General features: G+C 33.1%; 1 protein-coding gene across 3 annotated transcripts in view; it reads left to right on the forward strand.

Annotated features, from left to right (window-relative positions):
• Positions 1-19,139, forward strand: part of DIAPH3 (diaphanous related formin 3) — a 467,480-nt gene that overhangs the window by 311,018 nt on the left and 137,323 nt on the right. For all 3 annotated transcript variants that reach the window (XM_076009404.1, XM_076009403.1, XM_076009405.1), the window contains one exon: positions 8,926-9,061. In XM_076009404.1, the coding sequence (XP_075865519.1) occupies positions 8,926-9,061 (136 nt within the window). The remainder of the gene's footprint in view (positions 1-8,925; positions 9,062-19,139) is intronic.

Raw genomic sequence — 19,139 nt, forward strand, 5'->3', positions numbered from 1 at the left:
CTTGATTAACAATATTATAATAAAAATGAAAATAAAGATATAATAAAATAATTGTTAAAATTTGTATAGGGCTAACATATATGTCAAGCTATGATGTGAGCCATTTACATGTATTAAAACTCATTTAATTCTTAAAATATTCCTGTATAGTAGGTATCATCCCACTTTATAGTAGAGGAATGGACATATAGTCACACAGCTACATAGTGCTAGATGATTATTTAAACCAAAATGATATGATTTCAGATTTCCACTCCCTTATCATTATACTGTCTTTCTCATAGGTACCAAATAAGTTCAGACAGAGTTTTAAAAATTTCTAAAAGTGGTAAAATGTCATATTTAATATATTCTTTAAGACATTCTTGATCTTTAACAAACTTTTTTGAGTGCTCAGGACTGACTTTATATGACTGCCCAATTTTGTTTGCCTCTGGATCCTAGAACACAGGAGACCTCAAAAATGTAGTGTACAAGAACTGCCACATTATATAGATGTTTTTAAGAAATAAGATCTCTATGTTGTTCAGCCTTATAGAAGAACATACTTTTGAGGACTTTGCTTATCACAGTATGTTTTACTAGGGACTCTTAAAGATCTTTCCAACCATAATACAACAAACTATTTTAAAACATGGTTGTCTTGTGAGGAAGCTAGGGAAATCTCTAAGGCAAAAGTGGTTGAAGAGAGAAGAACAAAGTTGAAAACTGAAAGTTGAGCATAGATAAGCAAAGGTTCAACCCAGGCTTGCCCTGGGATGCAAAGACTCATACAACATGCCTGGGACAAAAGGAAATTAAACTTACCCAGGTTAGAAATGATCCCTGTTGTTTTACAGAAGCAAATTTAAAGTTCTTTTTCAGGAGACAATTACTATTTAAGTTGTCAAGAATCTCACAAATTAAATTTAATCAAATAAGGACTCTCAATCTTAATCACCAAACGTATGGAGAAATGGGATTGTGTGATGATCAGTAAAAAAAATAAACAATAGATATAGGCCCCTAAGACTTCAGGTAAGAAATAACAACATGTGAAATGTTTAAGGAAATAGAAGATGAGATTTTAAAAAGAGAAAAAGAAAGAAACAGGGGACTACTAAAATGACCAAGCATCTTTGAACAAAAACCAAATAGAATTATGGAAATGGAAGTATGATGGTTGAAAATTAAACATTCAATGCATCAAAGAACAGATTATGCTTAGCTAAGGAAGGAAATGGTGGATTGCACAGTAGATCTAAATAAGTTGTCTGGAATGCTCTCTGGGGAGACAGTGTGATTAGAAGTGTAATATACTTGTTAAGAAACATGGAGGACAGGATGAGAAGGCCTATCACTGTTTAATGAAAGGACCAACAGAATAGATTCAAAAAAAGAATGAATGAAAGACAATGATAGCTGAGAATTTTTCAGATCAGGAATGAACAGAACAGGAAGTACAACCTATACCAGGCCAGATAAATGAAGTGAAACTTACTTAAAACAAAAAAAATCATAGGGAAACTGCAGAATATCAAAGACAAAAAGTATGAGCTGGAAAGAAAATTATGACCCCCAAAGCAAAAACAATTAGATACAGATCACTTCTCATCAGCAAAAGTGGAAGTCTGAAGAAAGTGAGGTATATTCAAGTAATGAGCAAAATATTGGTCTTCTAATTTGAGATACCTAGCCAAAGCTCTTTATAGAACAAGGGCAGAATTATCTAATTTTCGTAAATAAACAGAAAACAAGAGTGTTTTTCAGCAACATGCCTTTGTGAAATGATCTTCTAAAACTGGGATTGACAAACTTTTTCTTAAAAGCCAAATAGAAAATATTTTAGGTTTGCAATCTCCGTTGCAAACACTTAACTCTGGTGTACCGATGCATAAGCAACCATAGCTAATGTGTAAATGAATGGATGTGGCTATGTTCCAATAAAACTTTATTCACAAAAAACATGTGGTTAATTCAAGGACTTGTAGTTTGCTTATCCCTGCTTTAAAGAGTGTATTTAAAGCAAAACATTTCAAAAAGAAAGATTTAAGAGACAAGAAGGCATACCTACCATGAAAACAAATGTAAAGAAACAAAGTATTCAATAAAACAATGTTATATAAATTGAGTGAGAGAGATGCTCTGAATTCAGGTGTTCTATGTTCTCTGTATTGTTCAGAGTAAAAAATAAAGATATCAGTTTACTTTAGGCCTTGGTAAGTTGTTAATTTGTGTAATAAAATTACAAGGATAACAGTAAAAGGATAAAAGTATTAGGTATGAATTTCAAACTGTATGGGGAGAAATGGACCAAGAAAGATACACACACACACACACACACACACACACACACACACACACACACACACAAAATAATCCAGAAAAATAAAAATAGAAGCATAGGTAATGCTGAATAAATGCAAGGCAATGGAAACAAATATTTTATAAATCTAGATAAGTTTTTGAAAAGATTGTAAGAATTGGATATAAAACAAAATCTAGTGTTATACACTTTGTAAGAGACGTGCCTATAACCCAAGGATGAAAGTTTTGAAGTAACAGGATAGTTAATGAAATACAAGACAAATAAATATTAATCATAAGAAAGAAGGAAACTATGTTAAATAATATACAAGATAGACTTAAGACATTAATTGCTTCATGATGATAAAAAGCTTAATTCCCCTGAATGATACAGTTCACAAATTGAATGTGCATAATAACATAGCCCCAAAATGACAATGTAAAATTTGACAAACTATAGGGATAAGTTGACAGATTAAGCATTATGTTAGAAGACTTAACAAAGTTCTCTAATTTAATGGTAAGTCAAGCTTAAGAATATTATTGAAGACATGGGACCATTAAACAATTCAACAGAGTTGTTTTTATTAGCATATGTAGAATCCAAGCTCAGTAATTAAAGAATACACATTTTTCTAGTGCATGTTATTTTTACAGAACTGATTACATACTAGAGACCATGAAAGAATTCTCGATAAATTTTTAAGTATCAGCTTTATTCATTGACCACAATAACATGAAATTATAAATAAAAGGATAAAATTTTAAAACCTGTATTTTGAAAATTCTAAAAAACATTTAAAAAGTCATGCATCAAGGATAAAATCATAGGAAAAAAAGTAGACTCAAACAATATTGAAAATACCCCACATTAGAATTTGCAGGATGCAATAAAATTGAGATAAAGAAATTTATACGGTAAGAGAATAACTTGAATGTGCTTAGCATAAAGAAAAGATAAATATTTAAGATAATGGATATCCTAATTACGCTATTTTAATCTTTACATATTATATAAATATATCAAATTATCAGACGTACCCCCAAAATAGATACATCTATTATGTATCAATTTAAAAAACTAAGCAAGAAATGCAATCAGACAAAATTAATGTGGTAAGCACCTGACTTCAGAAATTATAAAAGGAATTGTATGATCCTAGAGAAAATAGAGGAGTGAAATGAAGGATTAAATGAAGACAAAAGTGACACAGGGAGAACTTAAGAGGCCAAAATGTGGTTATTTTGAAAAGATAATTAGTTAAATTTGTGAAAATATATATCAAAAAAGGAGAAGAGAAATAATATTGAGGATTAAAAATGATATATAACTAAAGATATAGAAAAAAGTAAAAGTCTATAAAAATTTGTAGATCACAATTGGAAAAGTTAGATGAAACGGATACATAACTGGAAAAAAAATTAAAAGAAATAGCTTAAAAAATTTTGTAAGTAATTTTTAATTTAATTTATAGACTTCTTTTTAATCTTCTAACAAATTAAGTACCTGGTCAAGAAGGTTTTACAGATGAATTTTACCAAATTTCAATGAAATGATTACCCCAAATGAATAGAGTAAAAAAAAAATGACTAAATGTTCAAAAAGATAAGTTCTTCCTGTACAAGTTGAATTTATCTCAGAAATTAGAGAGTGATTTAATATTAAAATATCCATAAATATGATTGACTTTAAAGGAAAAAAATCATGAGATTTTTCTCAAGATATTCAGAAAATCCTGATCAGATTTCAAACAAGGAACTACAAACTAATTGAAACCTCTACCCCTAAATAGGAAACTAGGGACAGAGGGAATCCTCTTAACCTAATAATGGGGATTTAACTCCTAGTCAGTACAAGCAAGAAATGAAAAGTATAACAATTGAAATGGAAGAAATTAAGCTGTCGTTATGGCTCTCTATCAATAAATGTATAGGAAAACTATCAAATAGGAAAAACTGATGTCATATATAAAAATTATATTTTTATACATTAGTTATGAACCATTAGAAATCATAATTTTAAAGGAAGGATACCATTTGTAATAGGTACAGAAAAATAAGGTAAAGAGTATATCTACCAAAAGTTGTCTAACACTTGAATGGAAAAAATGAGATTTTTTAAAAAATACTTTTTAAAAGACCCAAGTTAATGAAGAGCCACATCATGTTCATAAAGAGACACAAAATTGTAAAGATATCAATTTAAAATTCTATTTTTTTTTTTTTTTTTTTTTTTTTGAGACAGAGTCTCACTTTGTTGCCCTGGCTAGAGTGCCATGGCGTCAGCCTACTTCACAGCAACCTCAAATTCCTGGGCTTAAGCAATCCTCCCGTCTGGGCCTCCCATAGTGCTAGGATTACAGGCGTGAGCCTCCACTCCTGGGCTTCAATTTAAAATTCTAATAGTCCCTTTCAAAGAACCTTAAGTCTATTCTAAAATATAAATGGAAGAACCAAGGCCCAAGAATATCAAAGACATTTCTAAAAAAGAAATGAGACATAAGCCATGATAAATAAGACAGTTTTATTTCTGCAAATGTGGATACATTGATCAAATGGACCAAAACAGCCCCAAAGAGATCAACACATATATGGCCACTGGAAATCCCAAAGAGGTAACTTTGCAGACTAATGGGAGAAGGATGAGAAAAAAGTGAATTGAATTCCCATCTCGTAAGATTCAAAACCATTGATTACATCAAGGGATAAATAGATTTTAAACATGTAGTAAATATATACAATGGAATACTATTCAGCCTTAAAAAATGTCATTTGTGACAACTGGATGAACCTAGGAGACATTATGTTAAGTGAAATAAGCTATTCATAGAAAGACAAATACTGTATGATCTTACGTATGCGTGAAATTGAAAAAAGTCAAACTCATAGAGGTGGAAAGTCACAGGTAACACCTATATACATAGTGGTTTGTGTTACTGAGAGGAATCCTGGACTTAGGGAACCCAATCTATTATAATAGGTGGTAAGACTGTCCACCCTTTGCCCCAGTTACCAGTCTCCACCTGGGGGTGGGAGGGTGCCAAGTTTTAAGAACACTCAAACAATTTCTTTTGGCAAAACATAGCTGAAAGTAGCTGGTGGTAGTACAATTTATTTGCCAATTGTCTAAATAAAAAACCAGGTCAAGAATAAGATGATTTTAAAAAGAAATTCAATGTCTTATAGCCAACTCTATTTATGTCTGGCTTATCCTTAACTTCCTTGCTTGAATTTAGTATTGAAATAACTAAGAGGCAATCCCATCTAGAATAATGTTGTCCTCTCACTATTCAGCTTTTCTGTTTCAGCCTACTTCTTACGTTTGTAATAAATGAAAATCCCAAATTACTTTTTGAGCTGGGATATTAGTTTTAGACTAAATACCTATTTCTATGCAGTCTTTTGATATTTTTACAGCTGAAATTCTTCTTATAATAGTTATAATGTCAGAATAAGATATGTTTTAAATGAGGTAGGCTTTTAAATGAAAATCAATAGTGCATTTTCCATAAAACAAAATAGCTTTAAGAACTCCTTCAGACCTTACTTCTAAATATAAACATTATTGTTATAAGTCTTAGAAAGTCATTTTTATTGCCCAGTGGAATACTAGAAGGGTGTGGCAATTATATCTGATAATAGATGGTCTATTAAATACTCACATTGAAATGTATCCAGTCGTTAGAGTAGAAAATTCATATCAGAACATGTTATACCTTAATTAGATTCATAAATAAACTACCTGATATTTACTTATCTATTGCAGATTCCTCTGAATTCATTTCCCTCAAGCAAGAGATACAATTTTGCTTCCTGAAATTTGCATATTTTCTCCATCACAAACCACTCTTCCTACCCCATGTCCCTTATAGATGCAAATATGGGTGCACACACACATACACATATACATACTTGACTGCACTCAATGCTTATTTTCCACTTTTATGATGCTTTCTCCTACCTTTTTAACTTCCATTGATTTTTATAGCAACCGGTGTCTCATAGTTGACTTTGAATATATGTGACCATAATATGAAACAACATAATGGAAAAACACTTACTGTAGCTACATGTCAATATTTGCATTTTATTGCCCCTACTTTCATTACAGTGAACAAGTACTTAACCATTCTGTGTCAGAATGGAGAATGAAGAATCTAATTTGAGATTTTGAGGGTTTGCATGTTAAAGCACATAGTATTGCAACAGATATTTCATAGCAATAATAGTTAGTGTTAGTATATGTCAAGAACTGTCAAGAGTTTGAGAGTTTGTCTACCAGCAAGCTAACAAGTTAACCAGCCATAGTTTCATGAATGTTGACAGAAGGCAAGATTGTGTGGTCAGAGACAAAGAATAGCTAGTGCTACAGCATATGCAGCTAGAGCATAGCTACAGCAATGACGGTAGCCAGATTAAATAATTGTATAGATTCCTAAACCCACATTCCCACAGGGCAGTTTGAAGAGGGACAGGTAACACCTATATACATAGTGGTTTGTGTTACTGAGAGGAATCCTGGACTTAGGGAACCCAATCTATTATAATAGGTGGTAAGACTGTCCACCCTTTGCCCCAGTTTATCATTTTGTATAAAAACAAATCCATTTGCTTAGGATGTCGATACTACCTCTACCAATATTGTTTGTTATACAAATACCTTTGAAAAGATAGTTTGGAACAAAGGTGCTTGATTAGTGCTTGTATCTCACAGTGCTTAGTCTTGTATTTTTCTGCTTGAAAATCTCCAGTTGTTTTTCAGTACCTTTAAAAAAAAATCCAACCTCCCTATCTTGGCCTTAATTACCCTAAATTATCAGCATACTTCCTTGACCTCATCTTATACCTCTATGCTGGCTTTCTTTCCATCTTCCAAACCCACTAACAACCTTTGCATTAGTACTTCCCTCCGCCTGGTATGTTCTTCCTTCAAATCATCACTTAGCTAGCTCCTTGGCATTCAAGATTCAGCTTGAATTAAGTGAGAGAGCAAGACCTTATCTAACCACCTAATGTAACACCACAGGCATTCTATCACATCACTCTTTTATTTTTGTTGTTTATTTTCTGTCTCTGCCTCCTACCCCACCCTACCACATAGAATGTAAATTTGTTTTAGAGTGCCTGCTAGTGCACTGGTGCTCGCTCTCACAGCTCTCTTCTCTCTCCTCCTCCCTCATCCTTACAGCAGTACCATTTAGTAGTTTCTTAGTATTTATTAAATGAACATATATATACATGAGTTAATATTGCCTCTACTCTATGGTTTTTCTTCCACCTTTTTTCCTTGTGTTTTTCCTTTCATTATTCTTGTCAAAAATATTAAACTTTACTATTTGATTTCAAATGAAGAACTTGTACTATCTCTAGGGTTTGAGAAAAATGACTACTACAGTAAATAAGAAATAAAAGCCTCCCCCAAAATAATATGATAGTTATAGTTTATTGTACACTTTTCTATTTAATACCATTGGTGATCAGCTAGCAATGTGATAATCTGTTTGGTTTCATTGGCACTTAAAATACAATCTCCATTAAGACATTATATAGCATGATGCCATGCTGTTTTTTGGCACTTACAAAAAGTTCATTTTTATTGGCTAATTCCCATTAATGCCATATGCGAGGCATGTCTTGATTTATATAAAACTTAGGAAATAAGAAATTAAATAACTAATCACATATCTTTGGACACATTCTTATGATTAGCATGCTATTATTTGGCTTTGAAATGCCAAATATTTCTTTAGTTATCCTTATGTTTTTTCTCTCTGTATGAGAAAAATTAATAGATAATTATAATATAAAGTAGCCACTACAAGATTTCAGCTCTTTTCTATCATTTCTTAAGCAGTTTATTTTTTATTTTTTTTTTTTTTTTGAGACAGAGTCTTGCTCTGTTGCCTGGACTAGGGTGCCATAGCATCAGCCTAGCTCACAGCAACCTCAAACTCCTGGGCTCAAGCAATCCTGCCTCAGCCTCTGAAGTAGATGGGACTACAGGCATGTGCCACCATGCTTGGCTAATTATTTTTAGCTGTCCAGCTATATATTTTTAGCTGTCCAGCTATATATTTTTAGCTGTCCAGCTAATTTCTTTCTAATTTTAGTAGAGATGGAGTCTCACACTTGGTCAGTCTGGTCTTAAACTCCTGACCTTGAGTGATCCTCCCACCTTGGCCTCCCAGAGTGCTAGGATTACAAGCATGAGCTACCACTCCTGGCCTTGCTTCAACTGTTTTTCTTGTACTTGATAATTTACTTAGCATAGGAGCTAAGGAAGAGTAATACAGATGCTAGACACTCTTTTGGAAATGTATATGGGAAAGTAGTTTCGATTTATGAATTAAATAGTTTTTATTTTTGTTTGTTTCTCTTCTCCCTTTTAGTTAATTCCACTAAGATGCAGGTATTTTAAACATAGCAGTTGTATCTATAGGTACATAATATTATATTTAACAAGAATTTATGTACATATCTTTTTAAAAGATTGTTTTACTAACATAAGACCTAACCATTATCTAAAAGATATTCAATCATAGTTCTACCTGGAGTATGATTTGAGGTTGATAATTTTTCATTTTCTTGTGGAATTACTGTGAATAAAATTGATCATTTTTAAACATTTTTTCATAATAGCAAGCAATAAAGGAGAACATCAAAAAAAGAGAAGCAGAGGAAAAAGAAAAACGTGCCAGAATAGCTAAAGAATTAGCAGAGAAAGAAAGACTTGAACGCCAGCAAAAGAAAAAGCGCTTATTAGAAATGAAGACTGGTGAGTACTATCAAATTTGCTATTTATTCTATGTATACTTAAGATTTATACTGGCTACTTTATTAGCATTGTAATATACTTGGTGAAAAAGGAAAATATGATCACTTGTTTCTGTGATTAAACCATAGAACAATAGTTTCATGGGCTTTTCCTCCCTTTCGTTTACTTACAAGTTATGTCTTCATTCTGATGTTGGTAACAGGTGATTTGGACCTCCGGTATAATCTTTTGGCTCCAGTGTGTTTGCATTGCTTTGACTACTACTTTGATAACCAATATGTAATAATGTATGTCAATTAATAAAATTAACAACTATAAGAAACTGACCTGGGAAATTCTATAGGACATATAACCTGGTTCCTTCAACAAAATAATCCAAAGAGGGAAAAAAGTGATAGAGGAAGGGAAACATTGATTAAAAGAGACTTAAGAGACAGATCAACCAATTGTAATATATGTAATTTATGTATATTCCAATCCCAACAATTATAGTAGAAACAACTGTGTTTGAAAAATTTGGACACTTTATTTTCCTTTAGACATGACAATATTGTCGTCAATACGTCAGTATGTTTCAGAGTATCTTTTAGAGACTCATACTGAAATTTTACAGAAATGTATGTATATATATTTTCAAAAGCTAAAAGATACCACTAACTTAGAAGCAAAAGGATTAAGTAAATTGGAGTTATATTTCCACTCCCTGAAAATTCTGGCTCTTCCACCTCTAAACCACTAAGGATTGCAGAAGGCTTTAATTAAAATCCATCAGCTTCACTGCTAAATCACCATAGTTTATAATTCAGGGCTGCAAATTCACCTAAGGTTTCCCCAGGGATAGACAGAGAAGCCTGCTTTGCCTTCTTTTCTTTCACCTTTACAGGCATATTTTATGTTTAATAAAGCAAACTGAGTACCTTAATATATTGCACTTGTTTCTTGTAGGGAAAAAAAAATCATCTAAGCACAATTTCTTGTTTATGTTTGAAATTTAGGGAATATTCTCAGAAATATCTTAAAGTTTTAACAAAAATGTAGATCAGAAAGGTGTAGCATTGATTTTAAAATATGCTTCTGGAAATAATTTAAAGTTAATATATTATTGCCTAATTTACAGACCATTCTGGTATTTGAATATTAGCTCTTTTATTGGCTGTATGTTTATGGTTTTTGTTCAGGGGTCTAATCACATAAGCTTCCCAGGAATTTTGTTAGCTCAATTTGAAAAATTGAAATCTTTCCACATAAAAATTTTAATAAAACTTCCAATGTAATATCAATAATGTTTAAATTTATATTTCTCTTGAAGAAAAGTTCCATTTTTAAGAATAGGCTAGGTGCAGTGGCTCATGCCTATAATCCCAACACTCTGAGAGGCTGAGGCAGGAGGATCACTTGAGCTCCAGAGTTGGAGAGTAGCCTAAGCAAGAATGAAACCCCCCCAAAAAAATTCAGAAAAATTAGCCAGACATGGTGTCGCGTGCCTGTACTCCCAGCTACTGAGGAGGCTGAGGCAGGAGAATCACTTGAGCCTAGGAGTTTGAGGTTGCAGTGAGCTATGGTGATGCCACTGCACTCTAACTGGGGTGACAAGAGAGACTGTCTCCAAAACACAGAAAAGGATAGCTGAAGTATTCTTTTCTTTTCTTTTTTGAGACAAAGAATCTGTCTCTGTTGCCCAGGCTAGAATGCCGTGGTGTCAGCCTAGCTCACAGCAACCTCAAACTCCTGGGCTTAAGCAATCCTTCTGCCTCAGCCTCCTGAGTAGCTGGGACTACAGGCATGTACCACCATGCCCAGCTAATTTTTTACATATATATTTTTAGTTGTTCAGATAATTTCTTTCTGTTTTAGTAGAGATGGGGTCTCGCTCTTGCTCAGGCTGGTCTCGAACTCCTGGCTTTGAGTGATCCTCCCACCTTGGCCTCCCAGAGTGCTAGGATTACAGGCGTGAGCCACTGTGCCTGGCCTTATTTTTTAAATTTAAAAATAATACTTTTACATTATAGAAAACACCTAAAAAGCAGATCAAAATACCACTACCCATAATCTCCCTATCTAACGAATCACTGTTAACATTTTGGCACATTGTTCTTTCAGTTTTAACATTTTCTATCTTTTAATAATAGCTATGCTCCTAGCAAATATCCAGTTTAGTGTGCTTCATCTTGCTGAACTTTTCAGTGTTTTCATGTTATTCATAACTTGTGATTCTTAATATCTATTTCATTGAATACACTGGAATATGCCATGTCTAACCTTTATTAGTGAGTAAAGAAGTCATAGAGCAGTAGTTATTTCTGATTTTTCAATGTGATAAATGTTTTTAACCATAAATAATTAGAAAATGCTTGTATTTATTTTATTAGGGTATATATAGAAAAGGAAATTTTTAAGACTTTTTTTTTTTTTTTTTTTTTGAGACAGAGTCTCACTTTGTTGCCCAGACTAGAGTTAGTGCCATGGTGTCAGCCTACTCATAGCAGCCTCAAAGTTCTGGGTTAAAGCGATCCTACTGCCTCAGCCTCCTAAGTAGCTGGGACTACAGGCATGTGCCACCATGCCCGACTAATTTTTGCTATATATATTAGTTGGCCAATTAATTTCTTTTTATTTATAGTAGAGATGGGGTCTTGCTTTTGCTCAGACTGGTTTCAAACTCGTGACCTTGAGCAATCCTCCCACCTCAGCCTTCCAGAGAGCTAGGATTACAGGTGTGAGCCACTGTGCCTGGCTGGATATTTTTAAGACTTTTAATGTTTGTTGCCAAATTGATTCTCGGAAGTATTATTATAAATTTCCCAGTATTCAACACTGGGTTGTAATTGTGCCTTGGTTATTCTTATTTTTTAAGATTTTTGCTATTTTTTCTTATTTTTTAAGATTTTAAGATTTAATCTATTTTAATATAATAGATTAAAAAGTTATATTTCATATCTTAAGTTGCATTTCTTTGAGTACAACTGAAGTCAGACATTTTAAAGTGTTTATGGTTTATTTATTTGTATTTTCTCTGTTGTAAATTGTGTTGTCTTAGCGTTTTTCTTATGGATTTACATAAGTTGGCTCATTATATTAATATTTACATTTTAAACATCTTCTCCCAACTTGGCTTTTTATTTTTTATCTGGACACACATAAAAGTGTTTCATTTTTGTTCTGTAATGTTTTATTTTAATGTTTGCCTTTGTGATTATCTTCCTGTCACCTTTAAGTTTAGAAAGTCATCTTTCCAACAATTTCATGTCAACTTCAATTTTTTCAGTTTTAATTATTTGTAATATGACTCTGTTCCATTTTTATTTGTGATTCTTTCTTTATTATTCATATATTTGATATATACATTTTAATATACTAGGGTCTATTTCTGAATTTTACCACAGCTATGCTGACATTTAGCCATCATTGATGGTTAATAATTGATTTATGTTGCTTTAAGATAGGTAATTTTACATTTGAATATTTTAAATTTTAAAAATAAATTTAAAGAAGGTTTCAATTGTATCTTTTGTTAATCATAGAGCTCATCTCTTTTGACCTATTAGATTATTTTACAAAACTTTTTCTGCTCTATCGCTCCCCAAACATGATTTGCAAATTATCATAACTGGTTCTCAAATAAATATAAGATCCTCACCCAACAGGACTTCCCAAATCCTTTAATATGCTGAGGTGCATATGTACCATGTATTTTCACATTTTTCAGGAGAATGTCTACAGAGCATAATCTGGGTAGCATTGATTTATGTAAATGATACTAAAATAAATAGATACTTCAATATATCTATAAACTAAATATAGTATGTTATATATGACTATGTTCTATAGATATAATCAAAGTCATTTGACAAAAGTTGCTGAAACAGAAAGCTACTATATAAGAAGCTACTTTTGAGATGTCATCTGTCTTTTAGAAATATCTGAAAATTTTGGAAATGAACTTTGGTTTTTTTTATTCTTGTAGACCAGGAGTCCTCAAACTTTTTAAACAGGGGGCCAGTTCACTGTCCCTCCGACCGTTGAAGAGTGCGTACTGTGGGTCCAGGACGAGTTGGCTGCTAAGCAGGACAGGCAGTGGTGGCAAAAACATGCGGAGGGCTGGATAAATGTGCTAGGTGGCCCACATGTGGCCCGTGGGCCATAGTTTGAGGACACCTGTTGTAGACCATAGGATTTTAAAGAATCTAGGATAATATTCCAAATTTCATAGCATGTCAGCATATATTTTTCTCACCAAAGCAAAAGACCTCTTCTAAAACCCCAATAAATGATGATTATTCTGAATGGTTCTTAATTTTCATTTAACTATAGCACAATTATTAACATAGAAGGACAAAGTGTTCAATCTCTTAAAGTAGCTACTTTAGACAAATAAGTTTATATTATTATGTACTTATTTGTTGATACTTTTTTCATTTTAAAAATATTACAAATACAAAGTCACCTTTTTTCCACATTATATGCTGAATATGCTTTTTGCCGAATCATGATTTCCATAACATTTGAAAGCTTTATGAAATATAAATTACTAAAATATTATGTCTAATTAGTACTTAATTACTGAAAATATTCTTATGTAAAGTGTTAGGTTTTTACACTTTTAAATGAATACATTGAATTTTATGCATTCCTGATACTTAACAAATATGATCTTCAATAAATTGCATAATTATAAAAACATATGTTATTGTATTCTGTTACTATTTTTTTATTGGTGTAGATAAGAAATTTATAGCAAGGCTACTTTTTATTGCTTCTTTTATTCATCAACAAATAGGTTTCTTCTATATGCTGGGATTACAGTAATTAATAAGAATAAATAAGGTCCCTGCTGTAATGAAGTTTAAAATTCTAATGAGTGAAACAGGTCACCAAATACATAAAATAATTTCAGATAATTTATGGGAAGTAAAATAAGACAGAATAATGAGATGTTGACTGTCTGGTGTGATGGTGGCAAAACTTGGTCTCAGATAACTAAGGAGACAATTAATATATAGCAAACTGCCTAATTTAAAATACTGGTTAATAGAAATCTCCCAAATTGATAGGATTTATAAGCAGTGTATTTAGTTTTAGATAATGAGGCTTATGTTTATATGCTATACCCTGTGTGCTAATGTAATATGTGAGGATCAGCTAAATCTTTATATAATAATTCTTTACAGGTATTATATTTTAGTAAAGAACATAGAATGGCTCAAATCTTTGTAGAAATTTCAGCCTGGCTTTCCCAGTCTTAAAAAAACATGGAAAGTTGAATTATTGAATTTACATTAGTGTTTTGTTAACCTCTCTAGACCAGGAACTTTTTGTTTTAGTTTATTTTTGTTTGTAAGACAGACACCTCTGAATGATAGAGGAAGAGAAGAATCTTCAGATAACTCTACCATAAACCCACAGGGAGCTTCCTTCCATGTATTTTCATGACTTTAGTGTTTCTTCCATGCAAATAAGAGCTGAGTTTTTTCCACAGATGTACAAATTCTCATATCACCACCTGAGGTAGCAGAGTAAATTAAATCCCTGTTCTCTCTTAGCCTTCATAAATCATTACTTGCCTTTGGCAGGAGAACAGGCAACTATCTTCAACTCTGTTATTATTACTATCATTGCAGAATGTGATTTTTGTTCATAGAATGAAAATATAGATAAAATAGTGGACTAAATATCTCCTAGATGAAAAACGAAGCCTTAAACATCCTTTTGAGCAGCAAAACTAAGAATGTATAGAATCTATTATTATTGCCAACTTAAAATAATCAAAAGGATCAGAATCTTGTAGAGAGTTTATTCAAGTGCAAAGCTGAGGACTGAGAATTGCCTGCCAGGAGAAGCACAATTCTAAAGAATGGAAGTCAGTGTTCCAAAGTGTAGAAGTTTGGGATCGTTTATATAGACAAAGCTTAGGGAAGTTTAACAAATATAAGGTTTAATGCATAGTTACAAATGATCTGAAATTTCCAGGTGTTCTTTTTCTTTAGGGAAGGTATTTTTAACATTCCACACTGAAGACATAACTGTCTTGGGATCTTGAATGCCACCGGGTCTGAGTTATGTAGAGGATAATAAAAGAGGCAGATAATCTATAGCAAAAATCAGTGACTAGAATGGGGAAGGTCTGGTCTCTGGTCTCTCCTAGTCCTTTACAGAACAAGAACAATGAGCAAGAGAGTTAAACTATAATCTAAGAAGCAGAATTGCAAACATGCTATGTGACTCAGTTTCCAGGGCTTAACTTCTTCCCCCTTGGTATAATAAATTTATAGGGACTGAAATTTTATTTTCTTTTGCATTATCATATTATAGTATTAAAAGGTCGTTTTTCTCATTTTTGTTTTCTTTAAAAATGAGGAGCCTAAATACTTTTGACACAGTTTTGGTTATTTCTCTTGAATGATTTGGTATTATATTAAACAAATAAGCAGATTACATTTTCATGATGTCTTTAATTGATATGTGAATTTTGAATAAATTTTCTAAGGTTGATGTTTAAATTTGAACTATTTTAATTTAGAAAATACCTAAAGTATTAAACATCTGATGTGTAAACTACTAAGCTTAGACACTAGTATTTATTTATTTATTTAAAGCAGACGTCCTTAAACTACGGCCCCCACGGGCCACATGCGGGCCGCCTAGCACATTTATCCGGCCCTCCTGGTGTTTTTGCTGCCACTGCCTGTCCTGCTTAGCAGCCAACTCATCCTGGGCCCACAGTGTGCACTCTCCAATGGTCTGAGGGACAATGAACTGGCCCCATGTTTAAAAAGTGTGAGGACTCCTGATCTAAAGTATATAACTATTTTTATTTGTAATGATTTCTAGTAAGACAAATAGTAATAGTGATTTTATGTGATTCTGTATAATTTTTTCTAAACTCCATTTCTGTTTCTTAATCATGGACACAAATAGGGCATTTGATAATAACATTCAAATATTATGCTTTAAGACTTCCTGAGTATGTAAGTTGATTCACATAATTTTTAAATAGCACATCAGAATGGCCTTGAAATGGACCCAATGTTGTGTAATTATGTTTTGTGGGGGAAGTAAATAAGAGCTTATTTAATGGAGCAATAAAAACTATATGAGCATCTCCTATATTTTAGTCTTTAGGTTACAATTTGTCTATTATTTATTAGACTTAAATGTCTCATTTGGTGTAACTTCAGTCTATTAAATAAAGAGATAATTAGCTTTTAGAAATCTGTTGTTTACCCACATGGCCAAAACTGCTCCTTTGTTTTTCATTCTGCAATTTAGAATAACTAAGCAATTAGGCCTCCATTTTAGAGGAAATGCATATTACATAAATACTACTAGGGAATGTCTCTGCCAATCTCAACAGATATGCAATTAATGTTTGTACTTGCTTTCATAAAGGCTTTAATAATTACTCTGTCTTCTACAGATATCATAAAACTTAGATTACTTTCCATAACTGTGCATATTCTAGTTTTGTGCAATACTTTCAATTTTCTGTGTTATTGGCAATTGATGCATATAAATAAGCCAATGGTTTTAATAATTTCTCTATATGGAAGGGTAGAACAAATTAAACTGCATTGGCTTGGATGTATTTCTCTTTATTTTCCCCCACTTTTTCTAGAACAGTAATAATAACAACTACAGCTATTACTATTTATTGATCACTTTTATTTACCAGTCTCTGCCTATGTCTATGATTGCATGTAATGTTTATAACTTATGAGACTACTTTTATCAAAAAGTTTAATTTACTTGCACATGGTCACAGATTTAGCAAGCCGTGAAACCAGTACTCAAGTCTTCTGACGAGAGGTTATATTTTTAACTATTGCGTTTATTATCCCTTAACCATTGATGATTTAACCATGGTGTAGGAAAAAGGGGCCAAAACAATTGTTAGTAATCAGTAACTATCATGATACTATACCTATATAAAGAGATTGAGAATGATTTTTTTTTTTTTTTTGAGACAGAGTCTCGCTTGTTGACCAGGCTAGAGTGAGTGCCGTGGCGTCAGCCTAGCTCACAGCAACCTCAATCTCCTGGGCTCAAGCAATCCTTCTGCCTCAGCCTCCCGAGTAGCTGGGACTACAGGCATGCACCACCATGCCCAGCTAATTTTATATATATATATTAGTTGGCCAATTAATTTCTTTCTATTTATAGTAGAGACGGGGTCTCACTCTTGCTCAGGCTGGTTTCGAACTCCTGACCTTGAGCATTCCGCCCGCCTCAGCCTCCCAGAGTGCTAGGATTACAGGCGTGAGCCACCGCGCCCGGCTGAGAATGATTTTTCCTGGAAATCTTAGGTGAGAGGAACAACCATCTCTCTGGTACCATATCAGTGGTTTTAAGCCAGGTGGTCTCTTCCTTTGTGTTTAGAAGTTTGGGGAGGATTGCCAAAATTAGAGATGCTCCCCTACTCTAGATAAGATTCCATTTTGATTCTTCTGTTTGTCTTAAGATTTGTTTATCCCAATGCAAAAGACTAGGAGGATAACATCAACATCACTCCTTGCTTAAAGAGGGTTTCTTCAATAGTCTGAACAATTCTGGGCCTGACAGAGATGCAGGGCTTAATAGTTCTGAGGATATGGAAATGTCTCCAGTACTTGTATTTTTTGACCCATATATTTTTAGAAGGTAAGGGACCAGAGAATTTGCAGTATAGTAGGTTTTAGAAGTGGCACAGACACTTGGTGTGCTTTACTCAAAAACACATGCCCTAAAACACCCGCCACTTCCACCACTGAACCATGTAACAATTGTTTCCTTCTGGTAGTATTAAGAGACTGAAATTCTATTCTACAAATAGTATCAAAGGATATCCAGTGGGAAAGTTTTCCAAGAGTCTCTCTAATAGTTAGCTATACGGGTTTTCATTTATGTGCAGGAATCTCTTTCGCTGGAATAACACAGCTTTAATTTTAAAAACTCATCCAGAGTCCAACCTTTATGTGCACTCTTTGTGGCTTCTCTTTGTGGCTGTGCAAGGCTCACACACCATCCTCCGTCCCCTTCCAACAAGCCTTAGAAAAAAGAAATCAGGAGAGGATCTCAGACTTCTCCAGCACCACTTATCTTCAAAACAGTGATTCGTTTTTCTTTCCTTTTTCTTTTCTTTCCTTTCTTTCCTTTTCTTTTCTTTGTTTCTTTTTTTTTTTTTTCTTGAGAGGTATCTGTGTCACTCTTTGTTAAATGTCTTTGTGGTACATCCTCATACTAATTAGTTTACCACCCTTCTAATATTTAAAAACCATTTTCAAAATGGGGGTTTTTTTGTAGTCCTTGTTATAAGTATATGATAGTAACTAAATCCCAAGTAGAAAATAGACTTCAATTTTTGTTGAATTTTTTGGAATAAATTATTAAATTTATTGGGGCAAAATGATTTAAATCTTTATGGCATAGCATGGATTACTTTGTAAGAATTTAACCAAAGAAATCTTTATATTAACATCACTTATTCATAACTTTTCTATTACCAAGCACAGATTTACCCTGTTCATATTCTAGGGCAAAAATCGTCCAGTCAATTATTTTGATCTTATCACAATGTGGAGAACTCTATAACTTTGATAACATCAGCTATGTTTATTGTATTATAATTGAGAGCTCAGTCACAGTGTGGCATCTTCTTTGTATGTAACATTGAATACTTCCTAACTGTCTCCCCTAATCAGTAGTTATTTACATAGTGTTCACTTCTCAAAGCAGTAGATTATTGCCATGATGAGCTCTTCCACATCAGATTGTCAATCCCAAGTAGAAATATTTTTTGGTGTAATCCTAGCACTCTGGAAGGCTGAGGTGGGTGGATCATTCAAGGTTAGGAGTTCAAAACCAGCCTGAGCAAGTGCAAGACCCCGGCTCTACTGAAAATAGAAAGAAATTAATTGGCAAACTAAAAATATATATATATAAAAACTTAGCCAGGCATGGTGGTGCACGCCTGTAGTCCTAGCTACTCAGGAGACTGAGGCGGAAGGATTGCTTGGGCCCAGGAGTTTGAAGTTGCTGTGAGCTAGGCTGATGCCACAGCACTCTAGCCTAGGCAACAGTGAGACTGTCTCTAATAGATAGATAG

Source organism: Microcebus murinus, chromosome 13 (assembly GCF_040939455.1).
Source record: "Microcebus murinus isolate Inina chromosome 13, M.murinus_Inina_mat1.0, whole genome shotgun sequence".
In the NCBI taxonomy this organism is placed as follows: Eukaryota; Metazoa; Chordata; class Mammalia; order Primates; family Cheirogaleidae; genus Microcebus; species Microcebus murinus.